General features: G+C 43.5%; 2 protein-coding genes across 2 annotated transcripts; both read left to right on the top strand.

Annotated features, from left to right (window-relative positions):
* Positions 1 to 106: 106 nt before the first annotated feature.
* Positions 107 to 1,556, top strand: SMIM26 (small integral membrane protein 26). Its single transcript, XM_066316376.1, has 2 exons — positions 107 to 277; positions 1,067 to 1,556. Exons 1-2 carry the CDS (start codon positions 160 to 162, stop codon positions 1,249 to 1,251), a joined length of 303 nt encoding a protein of 100 aa, XP_066172473.1. The 5' UTR covers positions 107 to 159; the 3' UTR covers positions 1,252 to 1,556.
* Positions 1,557 to 2,516: 960 nt separating this feature from the next.
* On the top strand, positions 2,517 to 15,121 carry DTD1 (D-aminoacyl-tRNA deacylase 1). Its single transcript, XM_066316375.1, has 6 exons — positions 2,517 to 2,639; positions 4,533 to 4,623; positions 6,567 to 6,802; positions 10,359 to 10,456; positions 12,982 to 13,158; positions 14,523 to 15,121. Exons 1-5 carry the CDS (start codon positions 2,597 to 2,599, stop codon positions 13,135 to 13,137), a joined length of 624 nt encoding a protein of 207 aa, XP_066172472.1. The 5' UTR covers positions 2,517 to 2,596; the 3' UTR covers positions 13,138 to 13,158; positions 14,523 to 15,121.
* Positions 15,122 to 23,116: the final 7,995 nt, after the last annotated feature.

The following is a 23,116-nucleotide window of genomic DNA, read 5'->3' as shown; positions in this document are numbered from 1 at the left end:
TGAAAAATAAACCCGGCACTGCTCCTTAGTGTCGTCTCCAAATACTGCTCCTGGTGCCGTGGGCGGGTCTTGGCTCCTTTTTCCCCTTCCTGCGCTGCTCCGCTCCCCCGCGCGTGCCCGGTTGGGGGCGGGGCGTCCTCGGCCTCCGCGCGGGCCGCGATGAAGCCGGCGCGCGCGGTTCTGTGGAACGCCAGGGCCGCACTGCTCTACTCCCTGGGCGGCTGGACCACGCTGGGCGGCCTCATCTACTACAGGCGCTTGGACAGAGACAGCACCGGTACCGGCAGCGGGGTTTGCGATCACCGCCGGGGGCTGGGGAAGGACTGACGTGACCGCGCTGTGCTGAGGGAGAGCCCGGACGGCGCGCGCCGTGTCCGGGGCGGGGCTTGCTCAGAGGGGGCGGGGCTTGCTCGGGGGCGGGGCTTGCTCAGAGGGGGGCGGGGCTTGCTCGGGGGCGGGGCTTACGTGAGGGAGAGCCCGGCCGCTGGCGGATCCTGGGCTCTGCTGGCTGCCGAGGGCAGGCGTCGGGATCCCCCAGTCCTGTCCCACCGCTTTCCCCGGCCGGGGAAGGTGACGCTAGATGTTGCCTGCCCTCCCCTAGGGCACTTCGGGTTGTGCGGTCGCCGGAGCTCAGCCTCCGCTCGGGCCGGCTGAGTGACCTGGGTGTCCACCCGGCCCGCCCCCGGCGGTCATTCCTGAAGGAGGATATATCCCGTGTTGATGGAAGAAGCTCGTGCTTTATCTCAAATCACAGGAACGGAGACTAGACTCTCCTCAACCTGTTGCTTTTTTTTTTTTTTTTTGCGCTGTGGCAATGGTTCAAAGCTGTGCTGGAGGAGGATTCGGCTTGACATAAGGAAGCATTTCTTTACTGAGAGGGTGGTCAGACAGTAGAATTAATAGGTGTTTGCAGTGGGCTGGTTGCTTGTCCTCAGAATGCAAGAAAAAGGAAAAAGAATACAGAATGTCCGTGTGGCTGCCATAATAAAGGGATAAGACATTTTTATTATTGTGTTGTTTTTTGTCTCTCCCCTCCACCGTCCTTACCATCCTTTCTATTCCTTAGAGAATGAACGTGATCCTGAGGCAAACCAAGGGATCCGCAAGGAAGTACGCACTAAGGAATATCCTTTTGGATTGACAGTGACAACAGAAATAACATACAAAGAGGTTCAGCCCCCTCTTACTCGGCTGCTCAGGCGTGTGGTATCATTCTTTGTTCCCAATGGTGACCCTCCTTCTGAAAAGTGAGCGTTTCAGAACATTGTGCTGGACCTCGGAGAACATCATCCCAGATCCTGGCACCAGACCACTGCTGGAAAACCATCCCTTACACTGCTGAAACAGCAGCTCTGTCCACTTGGTGTGATGTTGCTTTCCCAGCTGCTGTGCAGGACCTACCCGGGTGATCCAGGATGTACCTGGGATGGCTCCTCAGTTGGGCAGCTCTGGAATGGATACTTCAGGAATGATTAGTAAATGGGAAGGAATGTAGTTTAATGTTTTGGGTATGAGAGTTCTTAATGGTCCTTCAAATAAAAGCTCACAAGAGATGAGTTACAAGTGTGGAAATGTTTCTGAAAGCTAAAAACTTACTGAATGACCTGCTCCACGCTCTTGTTTCTTAAAGGTTTTCCTGATCCACATGCTATGTCCCTTTGTAGGGTACTGTCCCTGAGCTCTGTGGCCAGAACTAATGTTCATTCTGTAGGGTTTTCCCTAGTCTTTATGGCCATTACCTTCTCTGTTTCTGTTTGGGTTCTCCCTACAGCCCTTTTAGGACACATCTTGCCCTGCCCCACCCACACATCTCTTAAGTTTTCCCATCTTGCTCTGTGGAAAGCTGTCTCCATTCTCCTCTGCCCAGACACTTCAGCTTCCAGATCCTTCCGATTTCTGAAGGGGGCCCTGCTGCAGGGTGAGGGAACTGTTCCTCAGGAGCTGTGGTGATACAACGGGGGGAAATTGGTACAAATAAAAAGAGGGGAAATTCAGGTTGGATATTAGGAAGAATTTCTTGACACTGAGAGTGGTGAAGTGCTGGAACACGTTGCCTAGGGAGGATTTGGATGCCCCAGCTGTGGAAGTGTTCAAGGTTTTGGGTAAGACCTTGAGCAACCTGGCCTAGTGCAAAATTCTCTGCCTTTCCAGCCCACGCCTTTGATTCTATAGGAGCTTTTACAACCCAAGCCCTACCCACCCCATGCACCTACAGACCTGCCTATCCGCATGGGCTCCTCAGGTCCTTAGAGTCACCCCCTCCTTTCCCTGAGTGCTCCTCCCAGCCGCTAATTTTTATGGGCAACTCGCTGTCTATAGGGCAACCCTATAGCTTTTACTAAAGCGGATGCCGTTCTGCTTGCGTGCATATTCTGCCTTTCGTAGCCCGCCCCTCCAAACCGCTATGGGCAATAAGAGGAAGGCCAAACACCTGGGCACGCCTTCCCGTCCGTCTCCTATGGAATTCCCTATAGCGGCGGTGCGGGGGCTGCGGCGGCACCTCCCGTGCGCCAGGGGGCGCTGCGCGCGGCGCGGGGAGCGGTCTCCGCTGCGGGGCGCCGCCGCTGTCCCCGCTCGGCGCCGGCCGCGCTGCGCCATGAAGGCGATCGTGCAGCGGGTGGCCCAGGCCAGCGTGACAGGTCAGTGTGTCCCGTCCGCGGAGCTGCGGGGGCCGGGGGCAGCTGTGTGTGTGTCTGTTTATATGTGTGGGTGAGTGTGGGTGCGTGCGGGCGTTCCCCTCCCCTCCCCTTGTCCCCCCGCTTGGGTTTGGCGTGGGTCCGCTCGTTTGCGTTTCCTCCGGGGGCCCAGCCCCTGTGGGGTGCATGTGTGCGGGTTGTGTGTGCAGTTCTGTGTGCAGCCTTGCCTGGCATCCATCCGTGGGCTGGCAGTCACGCTGCCATCGCCTCCTCGAGCGCCTTTGTGTTGGCAGTACAGTCGCAGTCATCTTGCTTCGCTTGTGTTCACGGACTCAGAGTATTCCGTGTTGGAAGGGAGCCACAGGGATCTTTGAGTTCAAGTCTTAGGCCTGCACAGGACATCCCCAAGAGTGGCGCCGTGTGCCGGAGAGCATTGTCCAAACTTTTCTTGGGCTCGGTGCTGTGACACCGCCTTGGTGCTGTGTTAGTGGGGCTGCCTTGGTCACGGCCGTGCATTGCTGTGCGTGTGGTGGCAGTGCCATCCATCCCAGTGCCCCTCTCCCGTGGCTTGCATGCCCTGGCACTACAGTCACAGTCGCCTCAGTGCATCGCAGGCACCTTGACAGTGCAGCCTGGACCATCTTTCTGCGCTGCTTGTGTGTGTCAGTGGTGTCCCAGCTGCCGCCAGGCGCTGCTCACTCGGGTCTAGCCCCGGTTCCGTTAGGAATGGTGTGTCCTGATGGAATGTCCCTGCTATTGCACTGCTTTGGACTTTCTGTGCTCAAGGTGCTTAAAATCTCCAAGAAGTCTGCCCGTGAGGCAGTGAGTACCTGCTGTGGGAGTCTTTGGTGTGCAGCAGGGTGGCCGTCAGGTTACCGAACAGCTTCTGCCTGTGTATCGGCACCGGCACAGCATGTCTGTGAGAGCACAGCTTTTGTGCACAGCTGGGACTGTGGCCACATGGTCACACCCTGTCAGCACTGGGGTTCCTGCTGGCTTAGTACCACTTTTCTGGAGAGAATTTAAACTGTTGTTTCTGGCTGTTGAAGAATTTGGGAGACAGTGCTGTACTTAGCAGAATAAATTTCTCCACTGGAGGACTCATACCCTGATCCAGCCACTAGTGCACGGACAGTTTCAGCTTTCAGTGGGGACCTGATCTCCTTTCATTTTGTGGGATGTTTGGAGCTTTTTGTCCCAGTCATGAGCTTGGATGCAGTTTGAACAGTTAGGTAACTGGTGCTTATATCAGTTTTAAGACTGTATTTATTTTTACTGCAGTCATCTCAGGGTCAACCATGTTAAGATAATTTAATAAGGATAATTTAAAACATTTCTTAGGAAAACACAACAGATATATGATAGTTTATGTTTTATTGTAAATGTCATTAAAGGGGTTGTTTTCCCAATTAGGAAGGTGGAATTTGCAGCTTGTTGAAAGTCATGTTTCAAAAAATCCACGAGGATTCTTATCAGGAAGAAATCACCTGTTCAAAAAAAAAAAAACAAAAACAAAACCACAAACCAAAAAATACAACAAAGTGTGAAGGGAATGGTGGAGTAGAGAAATTGAGTGCACTTAGCGGATAACTTTTCTAGGATTGGGGAGAGTTTTACCACCTTTCTGTTTAGGACAACTGATCCAATTGTAGTATAAAATCTTTATATGGTGTTTTTATATGCTGGAGTAAGTAACTCAATCTCATAAAGACATGGTGGCTCTGGAAAGCTTTTGAAAGAATGCTCCCGTATGATCTTTCAAACTTGAGACAGAGGAAACAGGGTTTAGCGTGCTGGTTTTTTTAGTGGTTGGACAGCTGAAACCAGTCCTAACGTGTGCCATAAAACAAGACACTGCATTTAGCCTTATTTTTCTTTTCCCTCTCATTTCTCCAGTGGGTGGCGAACAAATCAGTTCAATAGGACGAGGCCTCTGTGTGCTACTGGGCATTTCTTTGGAAGATACACAAAGAGAGCTGGAGCACATGTAAGTTACTCCCTTCCTTTTGCCTTGTGCATTTGTGCATTGCTGATACCTGTGCAATAGCCAAACAGATCAGCTGTTCCCATTGAGAAATTCAGGTTTGCCTGTTAGCTCCTTCAGATTTTACTTTGAATACAGGTTTCTTAGAGTTTTCTCTTCATGTTCCACTGAGAAAAATCTGTTCTCATTTTCTGCTATGCGTTTTTTATCAAGAGTGAACTTTTTTAGGTGTCTGTCCTTTTTGAGTCCAAAAGAAATTTGTCCTTCAAGGATGGGATTTATTACAATCCTCAAACTCTCCTTTTAGTTTGCACCATGAGTTTTGTTCTACCTCAGGTGGGATAGTTTTGTCAGTTGCTTGTCTGCAAACAGGAGTCAGTTTTGGCAGCATGGAGGACTGGCTCTGGCCATCTGTTCCATGGCCTCAGAATAGTGGGATTCAGCCAGCAAACACGTGCAAGAGAGAGCTCTCCAGGGGCTTCTTCTGCCTCTTTTGGACTGGTTATTGCTCTAGGGCTGACCTCAGTCCTTGCAAAAGAAAAAAAAAAAAAAAGTGATGGAGCTGACTGATGTCGAGAAGAAGGAGTTTTTATTCTCCCATGCTTGTTTGCCTCCCTTAGTGTGTAATATCTCCTCCACCATCACTTCCCATCTCTGCCTTGGTGGATGTGGAAGCTGCTTCTGAATTTTGCAGGCAAGAGACCTGTAGCTCCTGTGCTCTCAGCACCACGTTGCTGGGATGGCTGACACAAGAAGGGCAGAAAGCCAGCATCTGGGCAAAAGGAGTGAGAGAAAGCAGCTTAACCAGGCTTTTCAGGTCCTATTAAAGGAAACTTTAGTAATCCTGTAAATGAAACAACGAACATCTCTATGAAGAAAACAGAGCAGTGATGATGATTTAAGCCTTCTGCTGGGGCCTGCCAGTGGATGCTTTCAACAATTCACTTCATTCAGCAGTTAATTCTGTTTGCTGTTGACACAAAAATTGGCAAGGATGTTCTTGTGACTGTGCCTTAGTTATGGCAAGGCCCTGAAGCTAGACCATAACAAAGTCTCAGCTCTGTCCTAGACTGACTGCCTCATCTCTGGTGCAGTGCAAAATGCCTGGCTGATGATTGCAGTTGAAACCCTTTGCACTTGATAGGTTCCTTTGATGCTGCAGGTGTGGAGAAGCCAGAAGAAACAAAAGACAGGAGAGTGGCTTGGATGCAGTCCTGTTATCAGTCAAAGTCCTGACATGGACTGGGTTGCAGCTGCCTGCTGCTTTTCAGGGTCCACTTGTGAAGGTCCCCTTGTTGTCTTGAGCCAGTCAATTCTGTCTCCTATCTCTAAAAAATCGGCCCAAAATTCAAGCCATTTTGCTGCCAGCTGCAGTTCTGCCCTGTTCCTTGGATTCCTCCTCTCATCCTGATGAAAAAGTGTTGTCGTCATCTGGGTTGTGGGGCCTGGTTTGGGAATAGTGCTAAGAAGTGAGAAAGCAGGAGAAGTCTATGTGAATCATGATGGGAAACAAAAACCCACAGTTTTAAACACAGTTTAGGATGATCTCATTTCCTACGGGGTGTGATTTCCTGGTGTGGTGGGAGGATTAAAATTCCCAAAGCTGTTCACACGTTAAATAATGTTGTGACACATAAAAACAGACAGTAAAGAGTGAGCTTTCTTACTTCCTGTGCCATCCATGTCACTGTGTAACATGTAACTGGTACCACACTCTGTAAAATGATGGTGTGGATTAATGACCTAACACTGTTGTGTAGCTGTTTAAGGGCTCTCATGGTGAAGGCATTGCCTAATGTGGTGAGATTCTCATGGCTGGGAATGAAGGTACAGTGGGATATCTTGTTATGTGGAGGTAGACAGAATATACCTCTGTTAGCTCATTCTGTATGGTACCTGTTGATCCTCTATGGGACAATTTAGGAATTTTCTTCTCCTCCTCCCAGGGTTCGAAAGATCTTGAACTTGCGAGTCTTTGAAGATGAAAGTGGGAAGCACTGGTCCAAAAGTGTGATGGATAAACAGTATGAAGTGTTGTGTGTGAGCCAATTTACTCTCCAGTGCATCCTGAAGGGAAACAAGCCTGACTATCACATGGCAATGCCCACAGAACAGGCAGAGTCTTTTTATAACAATTTCCTAGAGCAGCTAAGAAAAGCCTACAAACCAGAGCTTATTAAAGGTAAGGACAGAAGGTTGGTAAGGTCCTTGCTGTAACCAGTGGACACTTGGGTGTGTTTTTCTGATTGTTGCTTTCTTTATTCTGTGATTTTTAATAGCTGAAGGGACTTTAATACTTTCACTAGAACCTGTCAGGGTGATCACTCCGGTCTTCCTCTAGCCAAGCCATTTCCTGGTCTTCCTCTGGGTGGCATGTAGATGTTTTTGTATTCCTTTTGGCTGCCTGGAGAGGCTGCAGCCATGAGAACAAACTCTGAGGTCAAGCTCCCTCAAAGGCTGGATGTTTTGTGCTGTATAGACAGATCAAGCCAAGAGAAGCATTTTTTCTGAGAAGTGTGTTTAGTGAGGCTTGAAGGTGTCACCAGTATATGATGGACAGCACAGTTCCATCTGTCACTTACACATCCTGTTAAATGGAATTGTGACAGTGGGAGGTGTAATGTGCTACTTGAGAACAGCTTTGGATTTAGACTCTTTCCTTCCTCAGCTCTGTGTCATGTGTGGAACAGTTTTCTCTTTACCAGAAAATGCCTGGCTTCCCTGTGCACTTGTGCTCTGTGCACACTCAGTCTTTTCTGTTTGGTTTTCTGAGTGCTTTCTGTCTGTTTTCATATTCAGATATGACTTTTTACTACACTTGGCCGAAGACAAGTTTCTAGAAAAGACTATTTTTTAAATGGTGTCTGTTAATAGATGATGGTTTGCCTTACTTTCCTTATGAGGAAAAAAGTAGAAAAAGACAGAAAACTAATAGCTGGGGAAAGATTTAGAGGCTAGTTTTCATACTGACTCTACGTTGGGGTAATTATTTCAGTGCTTTCCAAGGAGGCACAGTGAAATGCACACATATCCACATGTCAAAAAATGTCCATTTTTCAAGCTTTTCTAGTTTCATATGTTCTTCCAACATTTCTTCCTGATAAGGAATGCATTTCTGATTGCCATTCAGTCAGTTTGTATTTTGACAGCAGCTTTTTGAATTCCTTCTCTCAGTGAATAGCAGTTGTGTACCTGAAATTAACATTAAGTGCTCTAATTTTGGCACTTTTTTTGCCAGTGCTTTCTACAAAACAAGCTTTCACTTCTGCATTTTTTTTTCCGTGATAAAAGCACAGATTGGGAAACCCAAGAGTGCTATTGTGTCAGATAACACATGCATATAAAACTGCTGGCAGCACTGGAACTATCTGTCAGTTTATGATTTTGCTTTCTCATTAAACTGTTTGTGTTGTGGTGTGTTGCACCCAAGTCTGTTAAGATTCTCCTAGGTTGAAGTTTCTGCTGTGCCGATTGTTTTGCCTGTGTTTCTTTCGCTTCTTTGCTGTCTGGAAAATCTGTACTCACATTGTCCCTACATACACAGGCACACACACAACAGTTGTAGTTATTGGGAGATTAGAGTTTGATTCTCTGGATTGCTGTAGGTACCCTTCCCTTTTGATCCTACAAATTGCTTAATGCATCTTAGAGGAGGAATTTAATCACTGAAAGTGGAATTTGTGTAGGTGAGGCAACGACAGATTGATGAAGGTTTTGTCCTAGCTCCCAAGGGCCTTGTGTTTTCTGGTTCCTGTTTGTGTTCAGTAGAGAATTTGGCTGTTAGAAGTTGTAGGTGTTGGGCAGGCACCTCCTCTCTGCGCCCTGCTCTACCTGGAGCTTGCCAGCCAGGAGCTCAGAGTGGGAAATATTCCCCAAAGGGAAGCACAAACCATTCTGTCAGCGCAGTGGGACACTTGACAAAAAAAAATCTTGGAGAAGGTTCAGAGGCATGGTTCCTAGTTAAGCATAGTTTAACACAGGGGCACTCAAATCTAGGGAATAAAAGGCTGCATCAGAAGTCCTTGCCTGTTGTGCTTCAGTGCTTTCTTGTGTTCTTAAACATCTCACTCCCCTCTGAGGAGCAGAGCTGGTGACTGCAGGCTTGAGCACTCTTGTTGTGCAAGCTGATATCCAAATATCAGACCTACCAAGGCTCCTCCTTATGTTTCAGGGCCTTTGCTCTTTGTGTTGAATGTGGATTTAGTCTTCTGAGGCAGTAACGATTAACATGACAAGGAGTGTGGAAAGTTTTACCCCCTTAGTAGTAATATCCAAGTAAATATGAGAGGTTTGTTCCACAAGGAAGAGTTTAACTCAGATTAAGGTTTGGTGCAAGTTGAAAACACAGTTATTCTCCCTGATTAATTCCCTTTGTGACTGTTGTCACTTCAGAATAAGTGCTCTTATTTGGAGCAACAGTATTCATGTGAGGTTAATTAAGAATAATTTTCCAAGTAGACAAGCTTAGAAGTATAAATCCAGTGTGAAATTTCTAGGTCATAAGGCTTGAAACATGTACAAAAATATTCTGGAAGTAAATGATACCTCTTTTTCAAGTCTTTATAGCTCAGATGTGGCTTCTCTGACTCATGTCAGGTGAAGATCTTGCATCTGAGGAAGGCATGCATGCTGGGCTTTGAGAGGCAAGGAATTTGGAGAGATGGGTATCCAGCAGAATGAACTTGTCACTTTAATAATACTTCTAGGATCCTGTTTTATTGCAGAAGATGTTGCCAGATGAATTGATCAGTCCAGAAGTCTTACAGTGGGGAAAGATGAAGAGCAGCAACTAGAAATTTAAATGTGTGAGGAGAATGGGAGGGAGATGTTACAGAAAGATGTTCCTTGACAGTAGTTCTGGTGTCAAAACAAGATAGAAAGTGCTTATGACATGGGAGTACTTTGAATGTTCTGGTGAAGGTGGGGATTTATTTGACCACTTTATCAGCCTCTGAAAAAAAGGGCTTATGGAGTTTACTTTTTTTTTAGGTCCATACACATGAATGGGAAATGGAAAAGACCAATCCTTTTTATAAGTGAAATACAGCAGAGGGATGGGATGATTGTAGAGAGCAATTTGAAAAGTTGTGCTACCACTAATAAAGTTTAAGATAATATTCTTTGTTTATTATTTTGTTAAAGAAAGATGCACTAGTGTTAACTGGGTTTTGTGGTCACAGGGTGTAGGTTACATCTATGTATCTCTCAAAGACCAGCCTAGGTTGCAAGCAGGAATGTAGAAATGGCTGTAGCAGAATGGGACTGAGCTGCACCCCTTCTCTACAGTATTCAGTTGTCAAATGCTTCAGGGTAGGCTCCAGTTCTTCTTACCTTTTGCCTAAATATAAAGTTTCATCAAAACATCAGGTGGTCAGTTGGACTGGATCTCTAGGCTGAACTGCTACATCCTTTAAAATGTCATCTCCTGCCAATGAGAACTGCCTGTCATGAACTGTGGGCCTCTATTACCTCTGTTATATCCCTGATTACCTGTAGACTTGGTTTGTTTTGTGCATGTTTCTCTACTTAGCTGTGTATTTATGCTCTCTGAATGTCAAGCTACATACCTGGTGCACATCCACTGTTTGTTTTTTTTTTTTTTTTTCGCTTTCTGCAGTTCAATAGTTGGCTGCTCTTTTATGTACTTTTTATTTCTTTTTGGTATCACAGTTGGTTAAAGCTTCGGTGTGTGTCATCCTCCCAAGGGCCCTGAGGGCTTGTTGTCTCTTCCTTTTCAGATGGCAAGTTTGGTGCCTACATGCAGGTCCACATCCAGAATGATGGTCCTGTAACAATAGAACTGGAGTCCCCAGCAGCCACTGTTGATCTTAAACAAGTAAGTGACTCCTAAGGTCTGTCCGGAAAGGATGATGTATCTATCCTCTGCGAATTCGTAGCATTCCTGTTGTGAAGCAGTACCCCTTAGGTTCAAGGACCTTGTCCTTCCTGTGCAGCCTCTGAACAGTCAAATAATTGCATTGTTTTCTTCAGTTCCCTGGCCTGTTAATGGCTGCCTGCTGTCCTGGGAAAGCTTGTGTGTGTGTAATACAGAACAGCTTTTCACAGTTTGTTCCTCCTTCTCACTAAAGCTGTTGTTTAATCGTGACTCATTAACAATGTTTTTAATAAGTCTGGACCAGCCCCCTTGCCTTTAGTGAAGTTTCTTGCCATGTGGGAGCTTTTGCATGTGTGTGACTGGGTGGAAGCGGAGAGGTCCCTGTCTGTCAGAAACAAGGGAATAGCAAATTTCAATCCCAAATTTAAGTCTGGAGTGGACAGGAGAGTAAGTTAGCTCTGCTGAAGAGCAGCACAAGCTGTGCTGAAAACCAAATGCAGTGATGAGGCTTCCTCATGCTCTAAACACAGCAATGGCCAGTTTATCCAGGCTGAAAGAAAAGGAGGAGAGATTGTTGTGCTTCATCAAGGCCACACCAACCTTATTTGTATAATACTTCACTTAACCTTGATGAAATTGTTACTGCAGTTTATAAAAAAGGCATAAAAGAAGAACCAGGAAACTACAAGCCTGTTAATCTAACCTCAGTGCCTGGAAAAATTGTGGAAAATATCATTCTGGGTGCTACGGAAAGGCATTTAAAGGACAATGCACAATCAACATGGATTCAAAAGGGAAAAGTCCTGTCCAACTGATTTAATACTCTTCTACAGTAAGGTCACTTGACAAGTGAAGAAAGGGAAGATGGTGATTTAGTTTTTCTAGATTTTAGTAAAGCTTTTGATACTATCCCTCACATCATCCTTCTCAACAAATCCTCCAGCTATGAAATGAGCAGACACAAGTGCCCTGTGTTGCCTTAAAAAGCTTGGTTTGAAGTTGGTTTCCTTTTTACCTTCAAATACTGTTCTGAATTCTTGTGTCATGTTTTAGCCCCTGAAGAATCTACTTCTGTTTCTAGTCTTTCTTTCTGTATCCTCACAGTTCTAGCCCAGAGTTCTCAGGCCAAGCCATGCATAAGTAGTAGTAGAGTAGCAGCAGCTCTGTTTTCAGAGTGAGAACTACTGCCCTGTGTGTAGGTGTAAAATAACCAAGGAATTACCAAGGTGTGCAGGATTCTGCATTTCATTTCTTTCTTGGGGAATATTGGCTTATTTAAGGGTTTTGCCTTCACAGTTCAAGGCTGCCTGCTTTACCCATCTGACAGCACCTTCCTTGTGGCCACAATGTGGCTGGAGACAGGGAAGGATGTTCCTTCTGACAACTCCTTCCCTGTGGCCACAATGTGGCTGGAGACAGGGAAAGATGCTGGTTTTTAAACTTTTCTCTGGCAGTGTAAGTTCGAAACTCCCTTTACAAGCCTCTTAAAAGGTCTTTGGGTTTTTCATGTTCCCTGAGTTAGACACAAGGGGGAAGTTCCCACAGGATATTTATCAAGAAGTCAAAAGAACAAAACCTTCACTGGCAACCTTCAGAAGATCAGACAGTTTTGGCAAAAATTTAGAGTAACATCCAGTTAACACAAAACATTTCACAAAGCATTGACTTAACCCATTCAACTTTGCAGACTCCAAACTTGTCCAATTTTAAGTTGCTCAGAATTTAGAGGAGACGGAATTAGAAGAAGAAAGATACAGAAAAGATACAGAAAAGACCGAATATAGCTCCCACTCCTGGTCCCAGCAATGTTCAGCTGATAGAAATTCCAAGTGGAGATGGGGTCAAGACATCCATCATGCAAAGTGTGATGAGGAAGAGCCAGTTTTAATTGTTGTTCTCTTTCCTCTTCCCTGCCCATTGCATTCTTCTTTTGCTGTCAAAAATGTATTGATTTGTTTGTAGCATGGAAACTAAGGCTGAGAGATGGTGTGGCTTTTATATTTGTGGTTTCAGCTTTAGCAAGATGAGACAGCTGAACTGTCCTGCAGTGTTTAATGTGATGTTAGTAGGAAGAGATTAGACAAATAACTACTGATGAATAGCTCTTTTATGTCATTGGATGTGACAGTGAAATATCTCATTCTGTCTGAACAATTGTCTGTGTTTGTAATTGGTAATTAGAACTTTATAAGTCATCTGCCATGTAATTAGTAAAAATACATTTGGATTAGTCGATCCAAATAGATTTTTTATATTTCTTGTTCTAGAGGGATATAAATAAATCCCTTCTCTTATTTGGGGTGGTCATGTTATCTTAGGTAATAATTCACTGCCTTTTCTAAATTTTTGAAAATCTCAGCCTTTAGCTTTTTTTTTCTTTCTTTTTTGTTTTATTGATATATGTATCTGTGGTGTGAATCTAAGCTGCAAGTTTTATACAAATGCTCACATTTACAATTTTTTAGAAATAGACTTCTGAAATTGTTTTATTACATGATGCATTTTTTCCTTTACTTTGTGAATAGCTGACAAAACTTGAAAAACAGCAACAAAGAAAAGAGAAGACCAGAACCAAGGTGCCCTCTGAGTCAAGTAGAGAAAGAAATGCCCCCCGAAACAAGGATGACCCCAGTGCCAGCAGTGGAGCAGAAGGAGATGTGTCCTCGGAAAGAGAGCCTTAGTTCATCCAAGGCAGGCCACAGGTTTGGCTTCTCCTCTCCTCGGTCATGCTTGACTCCCTGCCTGTTTCACTGAAGCAGCACATGCAGGGAGTGGCATTAGAAGAGCTGGAAGATGAAATTTTATAATCTTGCTGGTTTTATAAATTTTACAACCTCAGCTCCCATCTGCAGTTGCACACCAGGATGTTGGGGTGGGTGAAAACCTCTTCCCAGCTGTGTGCTTGGCTGGAGCTGTGGATCTAGCCCAGTTGTGACTTGTTTCCATGTTGACTCAAGAAATCTGAAAGTTTGATCTGATAATACAGCAGTGACTTTACTCAGAATCCTGTCTTGTGTTCTTCAGATACATGGAGACACAGGGTTGTATTTCTGTCTGTCCTCACCTAGCAAGGAACTCACTCTGGAACAGCCCAAATACAGCACAGTCCCAAGCACTAGAGGTGGAAAACAGCTCAGAAGCTGGAGACAGGGCAGAACAGCAGCTTCCTTTCATGGTTCTTACCTGCCTCTCCTCAGCTTGTTCTTTCCCAGGATGAATTAGTAGCAGGCTGTTTTATAGACCTCCACCATCTAATAAGGACATTAGGGCATGCATTGAGAGCCTAACTTGCCTCAACAGCAGATCTCTCCCTTCAGGCACTTGACCTGCAGGACATGCCTAGACATCAGTCAATGGAATTAGGCTGAATATAGACCTGAATCCTTTGTCATGGATTGTCTGCATGTGTAGATATGTGTTTATCATACTCTTCCAGTCAGCTTTAAGCCTTCAAGGACATAGCTTTCATTACCTTCCTTCCCCCTTCCTGCCCCTGAAAAGCTCCACTGCTGATTTTGACTTCTCAAATGTTTCCAAGCTCTCAGGAAAGTGTTATTATCCTCATCTGCACACTGAAGTCCTGAGCTGGCTGTGTGGTATAACTGTTAACAGCTTTGCAAAGTTAAAGTTTAACCTTTCTCTCATTTTCCTATTCCCAGAGTTTAGTCTGTCGGTGATTTATACAATTCAGCATTGTTCATTGCTCACAAAGTTACTTACTTTTAATTTCTTTTTTAAATCCATTAATTCCCAGGTGGTCAGACATTGGGTGATGATTTCTGTTGCATACAAGGTTTCCCCCTGACTGTTTCTGGGTTGTGTGTTGAAATAAGAATGTTTTAGAGGGTTTGCAGGCCTTCTGGAGTGCTTTGGTCAGTCCAGTCTTTCCAATAACATTTGGATTTCTGAGGAGCTGAATTTCTCTAAAATGTGGTATACAGATAGCCTAGCATTAGTTTTCATGCTGTGACAATAAGTAAAGATTCTTTTCTGCATGAAATTTGAAGGAATTCTGCTGTTTTTCTGCTCCACCTATAGTAATGTTCCTATTTGTTGCCTTCCACAGTTTCTTACACAAAAGCTACACTGAATTCTTGAAGAAAGACCCAACATTCACCTCAGCAACACTCTTCAATGACTTTGGAAAAGGATGGAAAATGGGAAAGGAGAGCTGAGACATTAGAAACCTATCATTCTGTATTGAACCAACCAAAGCAATGCTGTCAGATTCAGTTGTTAATGTGTAGTGTCAGTAGTGAAAAGGACTTGTGACATTTTTGTGTATGTGTTCTCATATGACTGCTGAGTAAAGGGTGACTGTAGGCAGATTGTAGCAGAACATTTCACTCTCAGTATGTAAGCTCCATTTAAATAATAAATCAGGGTTTTTCCTTAAACTTACACTTGAATTCTGAAAATTCTCTGAGCAGGCTTGTGTATTGATTCTCATTCTGTGGTGTCATGTGCTACCTGTTTCCATTGCAGTGTGCAGATCTGTTCATATTTTAGTAAAATGTTAGCTGCTGCCTAACATCAGGTTAGGCACTCCAGTCTTTCTGCATGGATTAAGTTATTACAAGGGAAGATCAGCCTCTAGTTGTTTATCATGTCTGTCTTGTAAACTTTTTTAAAACCAGAAAAGACTTTATTAAACAAATGACGCCAGCTGAGTGCCTGTTGGTGTTTGTGTATCACATTCCTTGACTCACTCTTTGGTGTGACAAAAGGTGGGGACACAGCTAAAGTTGGAGGCCAAGAAACACCTATTGCTTCAACTCGTCCACCTTTCCTATGGAAGGTTGGAAATCAGGCTGCTGACCTGAAATCTTTGCTGTTTCTAACACATCTAAGTCATTTATCTTTTGGTGGCCATAAACATGCTGCACAGCTGCTCCACCTGCTGCATCCAGAGCTGCTGACAGTTCTGTCACATCCATGGGAGGCAGAAGAGCATTTGAAAACTGCCAGCCAAAAACAAGAGCTGAGAAGAGGCTGCAAAACTGCCAAGGAGTTTTGGGGGAAATGAAAGACTGCAGGTTGTTACGCTTTGACTTCTTTCAGAGATGATGGCACCTTTTATATTTGCTATTCTCCTAGTCTGCCTTACCCTTCCAGTCTGCCCTGGGCACCTGCTGTGACTGCCATCAGAGCTGGGATGCACAGCCCTCTCCCTGATTGTAAGGATAACTCACTGGTCAGAGTTGCTAATCCAAATGCACATCACAGTTACAATGCTGCACATCGTGTAACCACTGTGTTTCTTTTTTTTTTTTTTTTTTTTTTTTTTTTTTTTTTTTTTTTTTAACTTGTAGGCTGCTTGTAACCAGTCAAACCAAGATAGGAGAGTTAGAACTGCACCCTGAGATGTTTTTTTAAAAACCATGAAGCTTAAGTAAAAATTTGGCAAGCCACACAGTTGGCATTTGAACAGGAATGGTGATTGGGCAGGATAGGTGGAAGTGTTACACTTAGTCTTGCCTTTAAGAATGACATAATTTTCCATCTCGTTATTATATGCAATATATGGAAAAGCTGTATGTTTGGGCCAGATGCTTCCTGTTGTCCCATGCCCAGAGTATCTTTAAGCATCATAATCAGCTTCAAAAAAGCCACTAACCAGCCAAGCCCACTTAATTTAAAACTACTGTTTACTTTAGCAAAAGTTACTGCCTTACTCTGGCAGCAAATCTTGAATAAGGTGTATTGGGGTACCCAGTACCTCTGAGGGTCCAGCTCTTGCAGACTGGCTTAAAATAATCATAGCGAGACTGCTCTTCAGAGGTGTTTTGTAAAGTAAAAGGTTTAATATAAGAAAAATAATAAATGTTACAGAAACAAAAGAAAAAGCTGAGCACATCTGTCAGAGAACCCTTTGATACCCTGCTAAAAACACTCCAAAAAGCCCCTTAGTTTCTTTGTGCTCCTTCTTTAGTATTCAATGGTACAGGCAGGCTGTTTGGCCCCTGACCCAATAGAATCAGCAACAGGCTTTGAATTACACTTCCCAAGCCAAATTAGTGCCTCTGTGCTTGCAGGGAGTCAGTTACAATAAGAAGGGCACAGAACTTTGTGGTTAAACTTCCTAAGATGTCTGAAGGCAAACTGAAACTTTTTCCTTATACAGAGATGCCCACTCGGGGTTGGGGGATGCTTTACTACAAAGGCTGCCTTTCTAAGTGCAGTTACATGGCTTTGAAATTGGGTATTTATCCCATGGATTTTTCTGCTTGTACAGAGCTGCAAGCAAAAACCAAGAGACATGAATTCCTGTCTCTTGTTCCCCTGCTTGATATTTCTTAGGAAAGGTTTTCTCAAGAAGACAGAAGACATCTCCAATGAAAATGTGCTGCTAATTGTGAACTGCTAAAAACCAGAAAATAAAATTATTATAACACCGAAAAACCTTTGCAGGTGTTTTTCCAGCAATATCTCCATTCAGATACTGGCTCTAGTGGCTATGATAGTTTGAAAAATAGGATGTTAAGAATGGAACAGTCAGAATAGATGATGTTTCTACAAAGCTGTTTGGGAAAATGATCGAAGTATTTTATTTTGGGGTGTAAATATAGTAATCAAGTCAAAATAACATGACTATTGATGTAAGTACCCAGTGGCTAAGCTCATAGTTTAGAAGCTAGTGTGGACAATTAATTAAAAATGTTCTCATTTACAGAGATGCTCATTCATGGAGCACCCCCACTCTGACTAGTGGAGTTTCTTCCTTTCAGTAGCTGCCCAGCAAAGGGCAGACAGGCCTCATCAAGCAGGTTTTCAGCTGCTGTGAAGTGTCTGCTCTTCTCTGGGTGCCAGTCCATCCTGAGCATTTCCACAATGTTCTCAGAAATGCCCGTTTTTAGTCAATTTTGCACCTGAGTGTTTAGAAATGGTCCTCTCTCAGCTCAGGTGCATGTAACTGGACTATGCAGACAGCAAAGGTTTGGTGAAAATTTAAAAAGATATTCCTAAACTCTTTGCATGTATCTGGTTCTCAGTGAAAGTGAAATGGCAGGGCCCTGACAGGAATCAGAGCAGACGCTGTAAAAACACAGTGGAGGCTGGTCACCTTTCCATATTCTGGACTGCACATTTATGCCACCTTCAGTTTTATTGTAAGTCATTCTATTCCAAATGCCTTAGAAGGAGAGCACACTGTCTTCTCCCCAGTTCATGGTTTGCCAGGCCAAATCCCAGTTCTTCTATGAAAACTGTCCTGTTCACTCTGGCATAAATGGCTCAAAGCTGAGCTCCTTCAAAGGGGATGAGAAGCCAAGGTTGAAGCTTGAGGAGTTTTTGACAATGGTCTTTGAAAATAAACCATGGAAATCCTGAGCTGTGGTGGATCTTGGATCCCCACACTCAGCATGGAAGGGCTTATGGAGCAGGTGTAAACCCATCTAAACCCCTCCTATTTCCCTTGTAACCCCATCACATGATGGCCACGTGATATGTGGGATATTTTAGGAAGCCACAGCTGTAAATGGGGCTGAGGTCACAGCAGCACAACCTTGGTGGAGAAGTGGTGCTAGGGGCTGGAGACAGCTCACAGCATGGTGAGGTCTCAACAGCTCTGCTTGCACCATAGGTGTTATCAATAACCTGCTAATCTTTGATCAAGGGCTGCTTGGGAATGGCAATTAACACCAAGTGCTTCAAAAGGTCAGGCTGGATCAGGGAGTGGACCAAATATTTTATTTCTCCTTGCTGATTTCTCTCAGAGAGCTCCTCTCATTTAATAAACTCACAGCCTGCAGTGTCTGAGTACCTTTTTTTTCTTTGTGAGTTTAACCTAATACCCACAGTATTTTAGAGCTGCTCTTTGTATTTCCATGCCAAAAAATTATTGTTGATTTTGTAAATATATTGTCAACATATTGGTATATGGGCAATGTGCCACAGTCATGACTTAAGGAGAGGAGATTTACACTTTGTGTAAGAGAGTACTATGCTATCCATTCAAAAGTGTTTTTTCCTCTTGTATTCAGGTTACCTGGGGGATGTTGACCAGTGCCAGATGAGGTATGATGGTAATTTTTTTTCCTGTTAAGAACTGGGAATCGTTTTATAAGGGTGATTGAAAAGCCTCTGGCTGTACAGAGCACATGTATGTCTTTTTACTAATCCTTCTGCACTAACACAACTGTATGCAAAAGGTTGGAGTACTTTGGGGTAGACAATTCATATGGTAGATGCTATTAACCTGTAAAAGCCTTCCATGGCATATCTTCTCAATCTTTGAGTGTATTGGTTTTGTAGTAATAGAAATGGCAAATCTGGACTCAGAGAGGGTGAGGTGTGATTGGCTGCTGAAGCAGGACCAGAGATGTTTTTTTACTTTGAGATTATTTTCCTTTGTGCCACCTGGTGTCAGCAGAACCTAAGAAACTGAAAACCATTACAGTGGCTTAAGGTGGTTTTCATTAAAGTCTCTTTCCCTAAAGAAAAATTATAATTTTAGTGATAATTGACACCATTGTTTCTTCAGAGTGTATTTGGTATATTTGCACTCTCCAGGGTTCAAAAACTGTGCCATACAATAATTTTTTCTGCGTGTCAGCCCAGTGATATGCATTACATTTGTGCAAACCCCTCAGCCCTGCAGAGAAGCTGCGAGGGGAAGCAGCAACCCTTTGTTACCACACCTCACAGAGCCCTGTGGTGGCATTGTCTGTGCTGCCTTCTGGAAGCCTCAGGCTCAGTCTTTGGTTCAGAGCATTTCTGTCAAGTTACACGGCTGCGATTTTGGCAGCACCAACAGATGTGCTCTGAGTGTCAAGGCAGGAGGTGGATTTCCTGAGATGAGCCCAATGCTTGCAATCACTCCTTAGGACTGAGAAATATCTGCCTGGGGAAATAGGTGGGTGCCTTTTGAATGAAATCAGAGTACGGTTCTACTCACATTTGTGTTTACAAGTCTGCCTTTATGGGAGGAGATTGGCTTTGATTTTACAGTTTGAATCAGAATGTGAATATGTCTTTCATTCTGTCCTTTGTTTGTTTCTCTGAGGTGCTCTTGCTCCTCAGAAGCCAGACACTGTTCTACAATGGATTTTCATTTGTATCGCTTGATAACTCCAAGTGAGTTCTCTCTAATTGCTTTTTGTTGTTTATTTGGGGTTAGGGGGACACAAGACAGGAATGTAAAGAGCAAATGCAGTTGGGTGTCAATCCTAAAATACGCTCACGTTCTAAAAGCTATCATTTCAGGGGAATGCTTCAAAAGGGCAGTCAGATGGAATATTTCTCCCCGTGGAGAGTTGATTATTGTGTCATGGTCTCGCAGTGCTGAGGTTTGCTGTCCCTGAAGCAGGCACAAACAACAATCAGCCAGGCAACATTCCCTGGTGTGCTTTAGGAAGTGGAACAGCGTGGGCAACAGCCTCGTGATGCCCAGCAGAGGAACTCCTGGCCAGCATGGAAAACTTCCAAGAGATTGATAAATGTCCTTAGAAAAGAGACTTAAACAAACCCCCCTGAACCTGCTTTATGATATGCTAATACATAGTGAGGACTTGATGAAATGGGAGGGTGGAGCAATGGAGAGGTTTCTCATGGATTAAAAGGAATAACAATGAAAACTTTAAGTTTTAGGAAATTTATGGGAGTATAGCCAGCGGGCTTCATAAATTGAAGTATCCACTGGAACCATGAAGTTGTGTGCCTGCTGCAAAACTGCCTCTGTGTTTCAGAGGAGAAAAGGGAGGTGAGAAACTCTTTTTCCCAGTTAGTTTAACATACATATATTTTTAACACATCTAGCAAAATATTTTATGAATAAATTTCCATTTCTCCACCTGTGTTTTGGGGAAATCCATGTTGTTCTTCTATAAAATTGATTAGAAATATTTCTGGTGGTAGGACAAATTAATTTTTTCCATTATGCTCCAGTGGTGAAAGTATACTGAGCTACCCAGAATGTTCCTGCAAGTAATTACAGTGAAATATAATATATTATGGATTAAAAGCCATAAAGAAAATTGATCAGAGTATTTAGATTCAGAGTAATGTCTCTTTCTAATAGGAGATATCGTTGAGAAGTCCATGGAATCATATGCAGCCACATGCTGGTAAGAAAACCATCTTGAAGAGCAGCATAATGCATTCTTGTAATGATAAAATGCTGACATTAAAAATGGAACTGATTATGTTCAACATGGTTTAGGAACAAAGATCTCAAATTAGCCCAGAAGTTTTGGTGACAACTCCTTAACTTCAAATCTTGTTTGCTATTGTCTGTTTTGGTGTTCAAACTGTGCTCTGTGTTGCTGTCTTTTCACTTGGTTTTTTACCTGTGCCAGCTCCAGGAATATCTCAGGGTGAGCAGGATCTCAGGCTGGGAGAAGCTGTGCTGCTCCTGTTGTGGTACTGGTATTGGTGGTCCTACAAGACACCTTGCACCAGACAAGGCATAAAGATTTTGCATATCAATGCCAGGTCAGTCTCAACCATTTTTTCAATTATTTCCTATCCCAAATACACGTGTCTATAAAGATGAGCACAGAATACATTTAATTCCTGTTTCTGCCTTGTGCCTCCTAAAGAAGATACCATATGCACTGCTTTTGAGCACATTTTATCTTGCCTTCCAGCATCCCTTCTTTCCTCCTCATCAAGCTGATCAGTTCCTGCTCCTCTCTCCATTGTAACCCTATGTTGGACCCATCCCCTTGGGGCTCCTGCATAGGCCAAATTTCCAACACAGCTTGCAAAATGGGCTTTGTTTTGTTTTTGGAAATGTTTAGAAGGATGTAAAAATAAAAGATGATGAGAAGGAAAAAAACCTGTTTGCCTGTGCAGGCATAAATCCCGTTGAGGTCCCAGTGGGGAAATGGGGAGTAAGGGAGAAGGGGAACAGCAGGAAGCTTGAGTTGTATCTGTGAGGTTTTTTCCTTGGAGCAAACCAAGTAGACAAAAATATGCCTCATGTATGAACAGGATGTTTCTACATTGGTGGCAGCATGCCCATCATTACCAAATGCAAATGCCATAGATTAATTAAATGCACCAGAATGGTGTTGCCATGCTGTTGTGAATAAAGTATAAAATACATTGACCTATAATCTGAAGAGCTCTGAAGTAGAGCCTGTAGACTGATCATCTGTTTATCCCTGAATGTACATGAGGCAGGAATTTGAGGCATTGTTTGTTTGCATCTTTCTGGCCTGCTACATTGGTGTAATGCAGTATTTTCCAATAATCTCTGAAGTGTGATGTTTGAGCTCTGAGGTTCATCTGCTGTCCCCTCTCTGCTCCCCTGTTAAGTCTGTTTTATACCAAACCACAGCCTTACTTTGGACCTGCTATGGAGGCAAAAAATCAGGGGGACTGATGACTCCTTGAAACAAGAGGAATGAGGAAGAACACAGACATCCTGACCTTTGTGCCATGCAGTCCTAGACAGGTTCTGTTACTGGTCCCTCATTCACAGTGTACAGAAGATGCTGAGGAAGACCTTTTGGGTCATGGCATGATTGGTATGATGATGGTTTTCACTGTCAGCTTGCCAATCTGGTCATTAGATTCACTTCATTCAGTTTTCTTACATCACCAACATTGGGTAAAGTGGATATTTAGTTCATGAGTGTAAAGTGGAGATTTAGTTCATGAGTGTGGGTTGATATAGGATCAATTTAAATAAGCTGAAAATTATGTTTCTGATGGGGAAATCCAGAGACACTAGAGAAACTGCAACAGCTCTTTGTATTCAGGAAATCTGTCAAACCAGCTTGGATTACTGAATGTAGGTATTTTGTGTCCTCAAAGCAACAGGGTTTCATACACCATTTCTCTTTCTGATTGGTTTGAGATTTGTCAGCTTTTCTCCTTCAAGCCAGATCTTTTTGGAAAATGCATTTATGTACACATGTGTATATGTATACACACATATATATACTAAATAAAATTTGTAAAGTGGCTCTATAAAAGTGCCACTTTAAAATTTATATGCATGCATATGTCATCTATATAAATATATGTCATATGTAATATATATATGCATCTGTGTCCTGCAGGGTCTTAAAGAGACAGTAGCAATTTTGCACACAAATAAATATGGGATACAGTAACATTTTGGACTCCCCTCAATAGTCTGCGATGTCGAAACAGGAATACTTGATATTTTCATATATAAAATCAACCTTGATTTAAACTTTAGACTTGAGTAGGCCCAACAGGTTTTTGCTTCCCAGGGCAAATTCTGTGTGCTTCTGCTTTTCCAGACTGATTTGATTGTCAAAGTCCTCACTCAGAGACAATTTAGTTCTACCTTTGCTGGAGTCTCCTGAGATGTATTGCTTAGCATGGGTATTTTCCTGATGTAGCACTGCTCATTTCTTGGGACTATTGCCTTCAGTTCACCTCATCTTATCCAATTCTCAAATAGAATAAAAACATTTACTGTATAATAAAACACAGTGTAATAATACTTCATGAGATTTTGTCTAGACTGGTGCTCTCACCCATAAAAACCCTGTTTACAAAAATCTTGAACAGCCTTTTCAGTAACAAAGTGGCATATATGGAATATATTTAGGCCCTTTAGGTGTTGCTATACAAGCTTCACAATAAGTGAAGAGAGAGATCCTGTAGGAGCAGTTTTACTTCTTCCCTCAGCCTAAATTTGTCTCCTTGAGGGGTGCAGGACACATTGAAATTTGCAGTATT

Source organism: Sylvia atricapilla, chromosome 3 (assembly GCF_009819655.1).
Source record: "Sylvia atricapilla isolate bSylAtr1 chromosome 3, bSylAtr1.pri, whole genome shotgun sequence".
NCBI classification, from domain to species: Eukaryota; Metazoa; Chordata; class Aves; order Passeriformes; family Sylviidae; genus Sylvia; species Sylvia atricapilla.
This window is presented reverse-complemented; position numbering and strand designations above follow the sequence as displayed.

Coding starts and splice junctions, on each gene's coding strand:
- SMIM26 (XM_066316376.1), top strand. CDS start 160: ATGAAGCCGGCGCGCGCGGTTCTGTGGAACGCCAGGGCCGCACTGCTC. Junction 278..1,066: donor CTTGGACAGAGACAGCACCG/GTACCGGCAGCG, acceptor TCTATTCCTTAG/AGAATGAACGTGATCCTGAG.
- DTD1 (XM_066316375.1), top strand. CDS start 2,597: ATGAAGGCGATCGTGCAGCGGGTGGCCCAGGCCAGCGTGACAG. Junction 2,640..4,532: donor GGCCCAGGCCAGCGTGACAG/GTCAGTGTGTCC, acceptor TCATTTCTCCAG/TGGGTGGCGAACAAATCAGT. Junction 4,624..6,566: donor CAAAGAGAGCTGGAGCACAT/GTAAGTTACTCC, acceptor TCCTCCTCCCAG/GGTTCGAAAGATCTTGAACT.